At 41.4% G+C, this 16,054-nt stretch overlaps 1 protein-coding gene across 1 annotated transcript in view; it reads right to left on the reverse strand.

The window, feature by feature from the left end:
• Window positions 1-16,054, reverse strand: part of serpinh2 (serine (or cysteine) peptidase inhibitor, clade H, member 2) — a 79,030-nt gene that overhangs the window by 24,248 nt on the left and 38,728 nt on the right. The window contains exon 4 of the mRNA XM_060924823.1: window positions 12,237-12,469. Within this exon, the coding sequence (XP_060780806.1) occupies window positions 12,237-12,469 (233 nt within the window). The remainder of the gene's footprint in view (window positions 1-12,236; window positions 12,470-16,054) is intronic.

Below are 16,054 nucleotides of genomic sequence, written 5' to 3' on the forward strand. Positions count from 1 at the left end.
GAGATGAGAATTATCATCGCATTTTTCACAAATTGCTCCTGCCATTTCACCAGTTTGTAGACATTCTAAGCGGAAATTATTTTGCCGGACGTTTTGTATAAAAGTTTTTATTTATCGAATTTGCAAAAAATAAAAATGCTCCATTTTTCAACAGCCAGTGAATGTGGATAGAATAAAACAGTTATTCAACTCAATCTCGTTGTACATGGCTTATAGCCAACTCGGTGCTATGCGCCTCATCGGCTATCAGCTCATGTACGACTTGATTTCGTGGAATAACTTAAATATCTGATAAGTACTGTATATTGCACTCATCATTTTATTTGCACTCTTGCTGACATTACTGTCATTCTGTACAATCTGGTCACAAATTTCTCCTCTTAACATGCAATGCGGTTCAGAGCACAACGATTGCTGATTTCCGGTTTTGAAGATTTCTTAATGTGTTTGAGATCAAACAGTAAATAGTACAGTAAATAATAAAAATGCAGTAAATATTCCTATTCCATAACTGTAGTACTCCATATTATGTCAAAAAACGCTCAACTACGTAAAGAAAAATGACATTCATCGTTACTTTAATACATGAAGTGTATTTTAATTAATAAAAATAAAGCAAACACAATGAAGTAGAAGGTGTGTCCAAATGTTTGACTGGTACTGTATATAGTGCAATGCAAAAATGTGACGATATCCTTCGTGTAAATGTGTAAGCGGTCCCTATCTGAGCAACCCATAAAGTTTAAATATATAGAGAGCATAGTGGTCATATGAGGGCGGCGCGGTGGTGTAGTGGTTAGCACTGTCGCCTCACAGCAAGATGGTTCTGGGTTTGAGCCCACCGGCTGACAGGGGCCTTTCTGTCTGGAGTTTGCATGTTCTCCCCGTGTCTGTCTGGGTTTGCTCCGGTTTCCCCCACATGCGTTTAGGTTAACATGGGACGGCCTTGGCCTCAGATTGGGCTGAACTGCCCTTGATCAAGGCACTTAATCCCCAACTGCTCTGGATATGTGTGTTCACTGCTTCAGATGGGTTAAAGGCAGAGAGAAAATTCACTGTGCTTAAAGGAGATATGCAGAACCATGGCCTCACTTTTGTTTATAAATGCCTTGAGACCTTAAGAATGGCACAGGAATAGTTTTAAGCGTTAACAATAAAGCTAATATACAACCCCGATTCCAAAAAAGTTGGGACAAAGTACAAATTGTAAATAAAAATGGAATGCAATAATTTACAAATCTCAAAAACTAATATTGTATTCACAATAGAACAAAGACAATATATCAAATGCCGAAAGTGAGACATTTTGAAATTTCATGCCAAATATTGGCTCATTTGAAATTTCATGACAGCAACACATCTCAAAAAAGTTGGGAAAGGGGCAATAAGAGGCTGGAAAAGTTAAAGGTCCAAAAAAGGAACAGCTGGAGGACCAAATTGCAACTCATTAGGTCAATTGGCAATAGGTCATTAACATGACTGGGTATAAAAAGAGCATCTTGGAGTGGCAGTGGCTGTCAGAAGTAAAGATGGGAAGAGGATCACCAATCCCCCTAATTCTGCGCTGACAAATAGTGGAGCAATATCAGAAAGGAGTTCGACAGTGTAAAATTGCAAAGAGTTTGAACATATCATCATCTACAGTGCATAATATCATCAAAAGATTTAGAGAATCTGGAAGAATCTCTGTGCGTAAGGGTCAAGGCCGGAAAACCATACTGGGTGCCCGTGATCTTCGGGCCCTTAGACGGCACTGCATCACATACAGGCATGCTTCTGTATTGGAAATCACAAAATGGGCTCAGGAATATTTCCAGAGAACATTATCTGTGAACACAATTCACCGTGCCATCCGCTGTTGCCAGCTAAAACTCTATAGTTCAAAGAAGAAGCCGTATCTAAACATGATCCAGAAGCGCAGACGTCTTCTCTGGGCCAAGGCTCATTTAAAATGGACTGCGGCAAAGTGGAAAACTGTTCTGTGGTCAGACGAATCAAAATTTGAAGTTCTTTATGGAAATCAGGGACGCCGTGTCATTCGGACTAAAGAGGAGAAGGACGACCCAAGTTGTTATCAGCGCTCAGTTCAGAAGCCTGCATCTCTGATGGTATGGGGTTGCATTAGTGCGTGTGCATGGGCAGCTTACACATCTGGAAAGACACCATCAATGCTGAAAGGTATATCCAGGTTCTAGAGCAACATATGCTCCCATCCAGACGACGTCTCTTTCAGGGAAGACCTTGCTTTTTCCAACATGACAATGCCAAACCACATACTGCATCAATTACAGCATCATGGCTGCGTAGAAGAAGGGTCCGGGTACTGAACTAGGCAGCCTGCAGTCCAGATCTTTCACCCATAGAAAACATTTGCCGCATCATAAAACGGAAGATACGACAAAAAAGACCTGAGACAGTTGAGCAACTAGAATCCTACATTAGACAAGAATGGGTTAACATTCCTATCCCTAAACTTGAGCAACTTGTCTCCTCAGTCCCCAGACGTTTACAGACTGTTGTAAAGAGAAAAGGGGATGTCTCACAGTGGGAAACATGGCCTTGTCCCAACTTTTTTGAGATGTGTTGTCATGAAATTTAAAATCACCTAATTTTTCTCTTTAAATGATACATTTTCTCAGTTTAAACATTTGATATGTCATCTATGTTCTATTCTGAATAAAATATGGAATTTTGATACTTCCACATCATTGCATTCTGTTTTTATTTACAATTTGTACTTTGTCCCAACTTTTTTGGAATCGGGGTTGTAGTAATTTTTACGATTAAAGTGATTCATACAGGTAGTGGTCTGAGTGAACAACCTTGACATCCGTGACGTCACCGCAGGAAGTCTATTGGTCTCATTGCCATTTCCGCTATACTAAAACACAGCTGACTGCAACTCCGATCCTCCATTTTGAGCTAATTTATTGCCATGCCACGTAGATGTGTTGCTAATGGGTGCAGCAACACGACAGAAGGTGGATTTACGTTGCATTCATGACCCAAGAATGTTCAAACTGCAAAGATTTGTACGCGTTTTGTGAGTAGTTCACAGGCACATTGGGCGCCTGCGAGGTGGTCTCTCCTCTTGCTCTGTACATTTTACTGAAGACTTGTACGAGACCTCTGATCTGTTGAGGAGCTTTGGCTATAAGCCCGTATTGAAAGAGGGTGCAGTACCAACAGTTAAAGGAAAAGAAAACTGCAAGAAAAAGAAAGTAAGTTCAGTTGCACCAGTTCTCCTGGAGTGTGAGCTTTGGGTTCTTGCTAAAACCTGGGACAGAACGGGACATATTGCTCGGGCAGTGACCTCCCCGCGGTTGTTGCTAAAACCGGAGACACCCCATCCCGGGTTTTAGTAATTGCCTGAGCCGAGCAGTAATGGCGGAGTAACTCAGTATGGAGAAAACGGAGAATGAGTGGCCCAGTCATCTGATTTCTCCGCTGGATATGCTTGCTTCAGCAGCAATATCTCACCCTTACGTGGAAGAAGTGAATGAACGGAGAACTGAACGAAGAACTGAAAGTCAGATTGTTTCAAAACAATTGGCCACAAGATTGGCCTTCAAGAAGTGAGAACACAGACAGGTAAGCTGCGACTCTCATATGGATATAAAACAACAAAAACAACAACACTCGTTGTTTACCTGCATTTAGACTAATACATGTAACTTGTATTGTGTGTTTAAGTTACCGGTATAAGATTATTTAATTTGCTTCAGAATGTGATTCTCAGTTCATCTGATTATTTAATTAGCCTTTTATGTTTTATCAGTGAAAATGCATGCATGTACATGTATGTTGCATAAGTTATAACACCTATCCTGTTTTAATGAGAGTCAACCCACAATCAGTGAAGTCAAATCAGTCTTAGTTGAGCAAGTCGGTAACGGGATTTCTTACTTTCACCATACATTTTTATTTATATGACTTTGGTCTATAGCTGTAAAAGGCCTCGGCCTTAAAACCGGTTCCCACTGTGATGCCATGCACTCAGGGCTGGCTGGCTCAGCGGGGCAGCGCAAATGCCAACTTTGCTGTTGATTTTAACTTTCAAAAATATATATATTTTTATTCCCATTTATGCAGCATACAAGAGTCAAGGATGGAGATACTATCCACTCAGAAATGTATTTAAAAATAAAGGTTCTGCGTATCTCCTTTAAGTGTGCATGTGATAAAATTGTTCTTCTGGATTTGGTTTTCTTTTAAAGTTTTCTTCCCTCTGGAGTCTCATTTCCTGTAGCTTAAAGCATGATGCTGCCTTGAACAATGAGAGTTCTTTTTGGGGACATGAACCGGGTTGTATTTACACAAAGAGGAACATTTTTTACAATGTACCAAAACACAAACACTTCCACCACAAGTCTGGTGGTTTTGCATAGTTGAAATGTGACTCAAGGCAAATTTGCCCAAGTAATGACTTTTTTTTTTTTTTTATGGGCTCACACCACAGGGCCATAGCTGTGGAGTTGCGAACAGTCTGAGCCAGCAAATTGTGTAACTCGCTTAAACCTGCTGACCTGAAACCATCTTTGATTAGTCTTCTCCTTGCTTGATGATTTAGATTGGAAATATGACCTGTCCTGGGCAAGGTGAGAGGGGTAAAATAATCCCATAGGAAAAGTTCAATCTAAAGGAGGAGTGAATCCTAATGCAACACTTTTTGCCCATTTTCTTGTTCATTTCAAGCCGTACTTCACTTGAAAAGTGGGAAAATTATTTCTCTGCAGTTAGCCTCTCTATGCTATGAGGTTTTTTTGAAAAAAAAAATGAAAGTGGGTGAATACATTCAATAGCCACTGGGAAGGCGGAGAGAAAGCGAGAGAGGAAGAGACAGCATCAGGCAATATCACTTGACTGTCAGTGGGAGGGTGGAGGGTTAACAGAGCCTCTGGCCTCTTGTAATATTCCCTCAAATACTCAAAAAGAAATTGAGAAATAGAGAGACAGACCATAAAATAGAAAGGCCAAGGCACAAGTGCAGGAAAGATAGAGAGAGAGCAGCAAAAGGAGCAGAGAATCTTGTCAAAGAAAGTAATACAGCTCTATTCATGTCATGCTGTCAAGAGGGGATGACTTGGCCTCTCTTCATATGCTGGGGTATCACTTATGAAAACATCACACGTCTGTGTGTGTGGGTGCAGGTGAAGCAAACCAGAAAAGTTAAGCCAGTGGGTTTTTTTCAGGAGAAACCTTGATTCCTTCAGGACTGCCTCTCCGAGCTCGGGTTAATGTTGGGATCTTGTACTTCAGGCCAGGTACGAGCACTGAAACATGACAGCAGCAGCCAGTGGACATCTGACACAACTTGTATTTCTCACCCTGAATTACAATGCTTAATGATACGGTGTCCTACACTCGAGAAACCATTCAGCCCAGGTGGCGCCGAGGGAATATCTTCACTCACTTTAATCTGGACCTGTCATGTCGAACTAACCGCTGTCCTTGTACTCCTTATCCCCCGTTCTTCTTTCTAAAACAAAATGCGCCACCTTCACGGTCTTCCTCTATAGGTGCTTTAAGAAGAATACTACCATCATTCAAACCCTTCAACCCTATCCTGCTGCATTACCTATAGGTTGCAGATCTTCAGCGTGAAGATTGCACGGTTCGAGCTTGACTTCTCCAGCCCTGTTACAGGCCCACAGGTCTCAACAAACCAATTCCATCCATTATCGGTAGCCGCTTATCCTGTACAGGGTCGTGGGCAAGCTGGATCCTATCCCAGCTGATTATGGGCGAGAGGCGGGGTACACCCTGGACAATTCACCAGGTCATCGCAGGGCTGACACATGGAGACAAACAATAATTCACCCTCACATTCACACCTATGGTCAATTTAGAGCCACCGATTTGCCTAACCTGCATGTCTTTGGATGAAACCGAAGGAAACCCACACAGACACGGGGAGAACATGCAAACTCCACACAGAAAGGCCCTCGTCGGTCACTGGGCTCGAACCCAGAACCTTCTTGCTGTGAGACGACAGTGAGAACCACTACACCGCCGTGCCACCTCTAAGCAAACCCTTCCTCTTAATCTTTATTTCTCAGCTTTTCACATCCACCAAGTCACAGTTCAGACACTGCCTCCATCTTGGCCAAGTTAAATTTGGATTATGTCAATGCACGAGTCCCGGCTTCAAGCAGGTGGAGAAGGTTGAAGATGGGGCAGTGTTTGTGCTGCTGTTGGGATCCGGTTTGCTGGAGGCTTATAGCTCTGGGGGTAAACAAGGAAGAGATCCAGCAGGGTTGTAATCAGGCCATGTGTGCAGCTCTCGATTTGATGGAGAGCAATAAGCTAGTATACTCCATGCTGAGCGAGCCTCGAAAACAGCAACAGGCAACAGCACAGTGCTGTGTGCTCAGCTTGGGAAAAGGAGAAGACAAATTAATCTTTGACCCCAGTTGTAGGTGAATGCCTGTCCAGCATAGGAACAGAGAAGAAGTATAAAGAAGCAGTTGAGGAAGTGAGGATTACAGAACAATAGAGAAGAAGGATAATGATAGAGAAGATGATGTGGATGAAAAGCGCAAAAAAAAAAGCTGACAACAAAGAAAGAGGAGTCGAGCAGCTTTGAAAATACAGAGAGGACCCCAGTACTCTAGCGGAAGAGAGAAATAGTGAAGATGCAGCCACTAAAAGAGAACCAGTAAGGAACGAGAGACAGCATGAGGGCAGATGAAAAATCTGAGGTGGAAAATGAAGTGATGAATGAAAGGAGGGAGAGGGAGAACGAGTAGGAGGAATGGGCAACCCTAGAGCAGGAGATAGATGAGCTTGGGTCAGGTGGAGTGGAGGGGGGAGGCGCACAGACAGAGAGATGACAGAATGGAATGGATGAAGGGGGAGTGGGAAAGAGATGGGAGTAGACAGACAGAGAGAAGTAAAGATGTGGGGGAAGAGAGAAGACGTAAGGCACTGGAGAATTAATCAGTTCATTCTCAGAGCGAGGGGAAACTTTTTCTCGGGAAGAAAGGATGGCAGAAAGAGAAAACTGCATACTCAAAAGAGGAAGAGCAGCTAGGTGTGCTGACATACACTTGCTGGCACAAACTAAGAAGCAAAACTGCAATCCAAATCTGTCAGACAACAGCAAACCTGTCCGGGCTGTAGGGTTTAATAAGATATATATGGGAACAATAACAAATCCACTCAAGTTTGGATTTCACTGTATATTTTGGATCCGGCTTTGTTGGAGAGACACCCATACGCTGTACCACTTTCTGCTGTCAGAGCCCAGACGGACTCCTCCCTGGAGCAAGACTGGCCAAGGTGGCACTGGCTGGGCATCTGACCCCCTGCGGCCTTTCTATCCCCAGCCTGGAGCAGCTGGCGGTTCGTGCGTTTGCCCAAGATTTACTTGAGCCTGTGAGAGCTCTGGCACAAAAACCAGGGTGTGCCAGGGGACCTGCTAGTGCTTTTCCAGTATAAAGAGCAATTCTGGAGCACAGAAACAGAAGAGAGAAAGGGGTCTGAGAGGGTGTTGGATCCAATAGTGAGTAAAGAGAATGCTGTGAAGAGGGCAACAGCAGCAGCAGCAGCAGCGCTATGCATTTTCTCTCAGCAGCCAAGCCAAAACCCCTGAGAAGAGCAGATATCAATATACAGAGACTGCACAGACAGACATCGCCGCTGATGCCAAAGCTTGCTCAAGTAAAATTGTCAATGAAGAGGATGAAGATGAAAAAGCTTTTAACTTCAAATTAAAAGAGCATCACGAGGCTCTCTGGAGTTATTTCAACATGACGGATATGCTAAATCTGCAGGCGTGGACAAATAACTAGCCTCGAAATGTGTACCTGTCATATTGATTTTATTTATTTATTTATTTTTATTCATAGACTGCCCAAGGCAAGTGACTTGCATCATTTCTGACATGGACAGACATATTTTTGAATACATCACGCTCCAAGTTGTTTTTAATGCTTCCTAGTAAGGTGATGCTAACTAATGCCATAATTCATCATACCTTCAGATTAAATGACTTACGAACTAAGAGCAGGTTGTAAGCTATCAAATATAACTTTAATATGTTATCCTTGTTGGCTTACATGATGCCATTGCTGTTCCAGTTTCAGGATAACAGAAATAAAGGCATGAAGATGCACGAACCCATATGATACGCAGGCTAAATGTACGCTCATATCAACTTTGTGATGATGGGCATGAGGATTTGGCCACTTCTTCATGACATGCATAATTTTTGGAGTGGGCAGAACTGAAGAAAAAAAAATCTTTAAAAAATTTTAAAATGAACGATTCCTGAACATGAATTTTATTTTTTCCCCCTTTTCTTACACCATATGCGGCACGCTGGTGTAGTGGTTAGTGCTGTTGCCTCACAGCAAGAAGGTCCGGGTTCGAGCCCCATGGCCGGTGAGGGCCTTTCTGTGCGGAGTTTGCATGTTCTCCCCGTGTCCGCGTGGGTTTCCTCCAGGTGCTCTGGTTTCCCCCACAGTCCAAAGACATGCAGGTTAGGTTAACTGGTGACTCTAAATTGAGCGTAGGTGTGAATGTGAGTGTGAATGGTTGTCTGTGTCTATGTGTCGGCCCTGTGATGACCTGGCGACTTGTCCAGGGTGTACCCTGCATTTCACCCGTAGTCAGCTGGGATAGGCTCCAGCTCACCTGCGACCCTGTAGAAGAGGATAAAGCGGTGAGAGATAATGAGATGAGATGAGAAGGGACTTCAGGAAATTTTATTGAATGGACAGCTGTGTAAAAATAGTAACATCACCATCGATAGCAAATAGTGCAAACAATGGTTCTCTTAAATAAAGGATAATTTAAAAAGCCTTTCATTTGCACTACTTGCTATAAATGGTGTTATTACTATTTTTGGACAACTTGGTGAACCCTTCTTTCTCTCTCTCTCGCAACAGAGTAAATGCAGACCAAAAGCATTATCAAGTGAAACGTGGATATTATGGGAAGAATAATTGTTTTCCATGTGTGTATTTAAGTTGCCTGTGCACTTTTAGAACATGGAATGAGCTGTTAATTCAAACACTTAAGACTACAACAGGTATAACAGGTAACAGGGCTGGACAATTAACTGAAAATATACCATACTGTATCAAACCAGATACAGTATTTAGAACCTCTCACCGACTTAATCTTGCTCATGTCGATTAATCAAGCCAATAAATAGACCTCAATCCGAGTATCTTACACCTTAAAGGAACAGTTCACCCAAGAATAAAATTTGGGGTAGCCATGGCTTAACAGTTAGAGAAGCAGCTTTGGGACCAAAAGGTTGCTGGTCCAATTCCCTGGACCAGCAGGAATGGCTGAAGTGGCCTTGAGCGAGGCACCTAACCACCACAACAGCTCTCCAGGCTGATCTGGGTGTGTTGTACATCGCTTTGGATAAGAGTGTCTGCTAAATGCCTGTAATGTAATGTCTTTCGCGACATGAAATGTCACCACAATGAAAAAGCCAACTTCGGGTAGTTTTCACAACTCCTAGTTCCTTGAAAACTGTCAACTAGACAGTTTTCAAAAGTGCCTAACCACTAAAACAACTAACTAAATATAGCTAATAATAAAACTAAATACACCTACATAAGAAATTAGAAAAATGAGTTCATACATCAAATCAGCATGGCTGCTCACCACATCAGAAATACACACTGTAGCACTTACTGTACTGTGTACATATTAGCTTTAGATTAACCAACATACAGACACATTCGCTTGTTAAATCTAAAACACACTGACTACTTGAAACTCGTTGTGAAAAAACAAGAGTGCTCTGAGAGCACAATATCCCCCACTGGCAACTAGGCCATAACTCTGGTAAAATGCGACTGAATTGAACGAAACTGCAATATGCACATTATCAACATATAACAAAGAATCCTGCCAAGTTTCGTGAAATTCCTCCAAAAACTGTGAGAGGAGTTGATTTCAGAAGATGAGCACCCTTCCCGGGACGGACGGACGACCGGGCATCACCACGACATAATCCCCCTTCAGGTCTTTCGGCCAGTGAGGGATAAAAATTGTGAGGGAAGTTGATTTCAGAAAGCAAGCACACCTTGATGAAATTGCCAAAGTACAAGTTTGTTAATAATCAAGGGCATAACTCTGGTAAAATTTGCCCAAATTAAATGAAATCTGAACATGCGTATTAGGGTGCATCAGTTGCCCCCTAAAAATGAAAAGTTCCTCCAATCATGATGCATTTTTGTTTTTATGTTCCTTTTGGTAAGAAAACACACTGGGTGAAATATTTTGACAAAATTCAAAAGTTTAATGGTGGCACCAGGAGCTCAAAGTTATTGAAAAAGCTGCTATTTTATGACTTTTATGACAAAATTTCGATCACTTTTCATGAAACATTATGGCACCTTATAGAGTATACCAAATATCTTAGATACACATTTTTAGTACATATTCTAAATATAGGGCGGCATGGTGGTGTAGTGGTTAGCGCTGTCGCCTCACAGCAAGAAGGTCCGGGTTCGAGCCCCGTGGCCAGCGAGGGCCTTTCTGTGCGGAGTTTGCATGTTCTCCCCGTGTCCGCGTGGGTTTCCTCCGGGTGCTCCGGTTTCCCCCACAGTCCAAAGACATGCAGGTTAGGTTAACTGGTGACTCTAAATTGACCGTAGGTGTGAATGTGAGTGTGAATGCTTGTCTGTGTCTATGTGTCAGCCCTGTGATGACCTGGCGACTTGTCCAGGGTGTACCCCGCCTTTCGCCCGTAGTCAGCTGGGATAGGCTCCAGCTTGCCTGCGACCCTGTAGAAGGATAAAGCGGCTAGAGATAACGAGATGAGATGAGATTCTAAATATATTATCAAGCACAGTTTGAGTTTTAGCTGTTCATTGAATCATTGTTCAACTACTTTTAAACAATACAAATGTATTATGAATCACGTTAATGCTTCTCAATCCCTTGCAAAGGTTCTTAACATGATCTCTGGCTCACAAGAAATCAATAAATGGAGTCCAACATTGTAATTCAAACCTTACGCGAAAACATTAAGTGTTTTTTGGCAAAAAATGAACCTCATGGTGCCACCATTAGACTTTTGAATACGGTCAAAAAATTTTACAGGATGTCTTTATTGGTGAAAAGGAACACCCAAACAAAAATGCATCAGATTTTATGAAAATGAGGGCAACTGATGCACCCTAATGCGTATAACTGTCATATAACAAAGCCGTTTGCCAAGTTTGGTGAAATTCCTCCACAAATTGTTTGAAGAGTTGATTTCAGAAGAACGTACACCCTCATGAAATTCTCAAAGTACAAGTTATTTAATCAAGGGTCAAGACTGGTAAAATTTTCACAAATGAAATTAATATGCGTATTACCGTCATATAACAAGGCCTTTTGCCAAGCTTCGAGAAATTCGTCCAAAAATTGTGAGAGAAGTTGATGTCAGAAGGCAAGCACACTCATTAAATTGTGAAAGTACAAGGCTGTTAATCAAGGGCCACAACTCTGGTAAAATGTGACCGAATTGAACAAAATAACAATATGTGTACTACCGACATACAACAATGTCTTTTGCCAAGTTTCGTGAAATTCCTCCAAAAATTGTGAGAGGAGTTGATTTCAGAAGGTGAACACCCTTCCCCGGGACGGACATCGCCATGACATAATCCCCCTTTGGACCTTTCGGCCAGTCCATTTTTCCACTTTATCTGCTGAACGAAATTGACAGAAATATGACTGGCAAATTACCACTTCCATGACATGTGGAATGCAGCATTATATATTACATTCACTTATTAATCTGACTTTTCAAACCTGTGCCAATTCCATATCTCTGAAGTGATATTTCCACCTTTTTTTTTTGGCGATGAGCTCAGTCCTCAGTGAAGTGCTGCCTGTTTATCTTGGTGAGTATTTTATCGAAGTGCAGCAGTGTTTGGGAGTAGCGGAGGATGACGGAGGCGTTTATCAAGCTAAGAAGGTTGTGTTTTCCTTCGTGTTGGTTGAAAAATTTAAATAGCTTTGATGGATGTTTTAATTAGAAATTTAAATATATAAACGTTCACAAATTAATCTGAATAAAACATTCATTTGAATTCACTGCAGTAATCAGGAAAAATCGTCCAGCACTAGTTTAAATACATATCCCTTTGCACATCCGTCTAACTGCAGGCTTGCTCCTGTGAATGAAGACATTTAAAACATAAGCCGATACAAAATAATTGACACGCTCTTGTAGTGTGTGCTGTTTTCTTTATATCTGCGATCAGATGGTGCAATACCTGTAGGCTGAGTGTGCTACTGATATTGACCCTGGGCAGAGTCAGTGCCATGCTCATGTTGCTCAGCTTCCCCAGCCATTTCTCCAGCTGCTCGAGTGTCAACATGCGCTCCAGCCTGGCCAGACTCTCCACATGGAAAGGCAACAAAAGCACCATGCTGGCTTTTCCACCCCACAGACCCAGCTCCAGCACCTGCACCATATTCTCGATGTCCTCATAGTGACGATACACCCCTGTAGACACATGCGCAAAGAAAAGGGCACATTATATATATATATATATATATATATATATATATATATATATATATATATATATATATATATATATATACACACACACAGTGGGGCAAAAAAGTAATTTAGTCAGCCACTAATTGTGCAAGTTCTCCCACTTAAAAAGATGAGAGAGGCCTGTAATTTTCATCATAGGTACACTTCAACTATGAGAGACAGAATGGGGGGAAAGAATCCAGGAAATCACATTGTAGGATTTTTAATGAATTAATTGGTAAATTCCTCGGTAAAATAAGTATTTGGTCACCTACAAACAAGCAAGATTTCTGGCTCTCACAGACCTGTAACTTCTTCTTTAAGAGGCTCCTCTGTCCTCCACTCGTTACCTGTATTAATGGCACCTGCTTGAACTTGTTATCAGTATAAAAGACACCTGTCCACAACCTCAAACAGTCACACTCCAAACCCCACTATGGCCAAGACCAAAGAGCTGTCAAAGGACACCAGAAACAAAATTGTAGACCTGCACCAGGCTGGGAAGACTGAATCTGCAATAGGTAAGCAGCTTGGTGTGAAGAAATCAACTGTGGGAGCAATTATTAGAAAATGGAAGACATACCCCGTGGGGTCAAAATGATCACAAGAATGGTGAGCAAAAATCCCAGAACCACACGGGGGGACCTAGTGAATGACCTGCAGAGAGCTGGGACCAAAATAACAAAGGCTACCATCAGTAACACACTACGCCGCCAGGGACTCAAATCCTGCAGTACCAGACGTGTCCCCCTGCTTAAGCCAGTACATGTCCAGGCCCATCTGAAGTTTGCTAGAGAGCATTTGGATGATCCAGAAGAGGATTGGGAGAATGTCATATGGTCAGATGAAACCAAAATAGAACTTTTTGGTAAAAACTCAACTTGTCATGTTTGGAGGAGAAAGAATGCTGAGTTGCATCCAAAGAACACCATACCTACTGTGAAGCATGGGGGTGGAAACATCATACTTTGGGGCTGTTTTTCTGCAAAGGGACCAGGACGACTGATCCGTGTAAAGGAAAGAATGAATGGGGCCATGTATCGTGAGATTTTGAGTGAAAACCTCCTTCCATCAGCAAGGGCATTGAAGATGAAACGTGGCTGGGTCTTTCAGCATGACAATGATCCCAAACACACTGCCTGGGCAACGAAGGAGTGGCTTTGTAAGAAGCATTTCAAGGTCCTGGAGTGGCCTAGCCAGTCTCCAGATCTCAACCCCATAGAAAATCTTTGGAGGGAGTTGAAAGTCTGTGTTGCCCAGCGACAGCCCCAAAACATCACTGCTCTAGAGGAGATCTGCATGGAGGAATGGGCCAAAATACCAGCAACAGTGTGTGAAAACCTTGTGAAGACTTACAGAAAACGTTTGACCTCTGTCATTGCCAACAAAGGGTATATAACAAAGTATTGAGATGAACTTTTGTTATTGACGAAATACTTATTTTCCACCATAATTTGCAAATAAATTATTTAAAAATCAGACAATGTGATTTTCTGGATTCTTTCCCCCCATTCTGTCTCTCATAGTTGAGGTATACCTATGATGAAAATTACAGGCCTCGCTCATCTTTTTAAGTGGGAGAACTTGCACAATTGGTGACTGACTAAATACTTTTTTGCCCCACTGTATGTATGTGTATATATATATATATATATATATATATATATATATATATATATATATATATATATATATATATAAACAAAAGGAACACTGTGGGAGATCACGTGAAATATAAAACTATCCCATATGTCCATCTTTAAATCAAAATCCTTTCGCCAGTCACTTTTTGACACTAATATTATCTGATGTAGCAGCTGCATTGCTAAAGTTCAAGTCTCTTGGAGCACAGATTCAGATAGACGGGCTCTTCTGGCTGCAGCCAATCAGAGTATGTCTGCAGTCAGAAACAACAGTCAGTGGTGAAGTGCAGGAACAAAGGACAGTGAAGAGACATGGTTGACCACATAATCAGTTAGTATACTTTACTACTGTGCACCTTTGAGCTGCGACAGCACATCTCCATGGTGTTAAAAAAAAAATCAATCTGGCATCAGCAACTTGATGTCCATCGGCAGTAGATACAACCCATCGGAGAGTCCTAATAGCATCGTAAATCAGCCAAGGCCTCGTGAACATCGGTGTCTTCAGTAGCACTGGTTTGGATTTATTGCTAAAGTTCATTCTGTGCCATTCTCTCTCTCTCTCTCTCTCTCTCTCTCTTATATAAAACAATTGGTAGGCTTGGTAAAGATGGGTTAAAAAAAAGTTATGATAGAACACCTTTGTGGTTACTTAGCTTAAACAAGAAAGCTCATGTGTAATATAAATACACACACACACACACACACACTCTGATTGGCTACTCTACTACTAGGATATCAGCTCATATACCGTGAGTAGAGAAAAACAAAATGGCGGAGCGTTTTGCTGAACTGAGGACAAAATAAAAACTCTAAAACAAAACCCCCAAAAATACAAAAAAAAAAAAAAACCAACAAAATATGGAATGAAACTATTTGATGGTAAGAACATATCTTTTCATTTTTCAAGAATTATTATTATTATTATTATTATTATTATTATTATTATTATTATCACATTTTTCACAAATTGCTCCTGACATTTCGCCGGTTTGTTTACATCCTTCATCTTTAAACATTAAAATTTGTTGAATTCTTTAGACTGGTTCAAAAGCTCAAAGGCATTTGAAAATTACAGAACTGAAATGTCCAAGGAAGAATTAAATAAACGTTGAAATCTATTCTAGACCTCGGCATGACAGCAAGACGGCAGTTTCTACAAAAAAACAACACTAAAGTCAATTCATGCAGCCATTGATAGGTTTTTAAGAAGTCCGCCTAAGCCGAAATTATTTTGTATAAAGTTTTTATTTATCGATATTTGCAAAAAATAAAAATAACCTCTTTCTCAAAATCCAGTGAATGTGAATAGAATAAAACAGTTATTCAACTCAATCTCGTCGTACACGGCTTATAGCTAACTCAGTGCTACGCGACTCTTCTGCTATCAGCTCATGAACGACTTGATTTCGTGGAATATATATCACACACACAGAGTTTGCAAAAGTCTTGGGCACGTGTAAAGAAATGCTGTTGACAAAAAAATGGCTTAAAAATAATAAAATGAAATGTTTCAACATTAAAAAAAGACTATAAACCGCAGTAAGCCATAATAAATGAAACAAAGTCAGTATATGGTGTGAGACGACCCTTTGCTTTAGAAAATAGTAGTCTCCGGTCCAGTGAGTGCAGTTTTATGCGGAAATGAGCTGTAGGTTTTACTGAGCATCTTACAGAAGCAGCCACAGTTCTTCTGGACACTTTGACTGTCACACTCGCGTCTTCATTTTGCTCCAAAACCCAGCAGCCTTCATTATGTTTTCTTTTTTCATCTGAAAAGTCATATCTTATGTAATACGCTGCTCAGATACAACCCTTTTTTTCTGTAACATTTAATTTTGTGGGCGGCACGGTGGTGTAGTGGTTAGCGTTGTCACCTCACAGCAAGAAGGTCCGGGTTCGA

This window comes from Neoarius graeffei, chromosome 1 (genome assembly GCF_027579695.1).
Source record: "Neoarius graeffei isolate fNeoGra1 chromosome 1, fNeoGra1.pri, whole genome shotgun sequence".
NCBI lineage: Eukaryota > Metazoa > Chordata > Actinopteri > Siluriformes > Ariidae > Neoarius > Neoarius graeffei.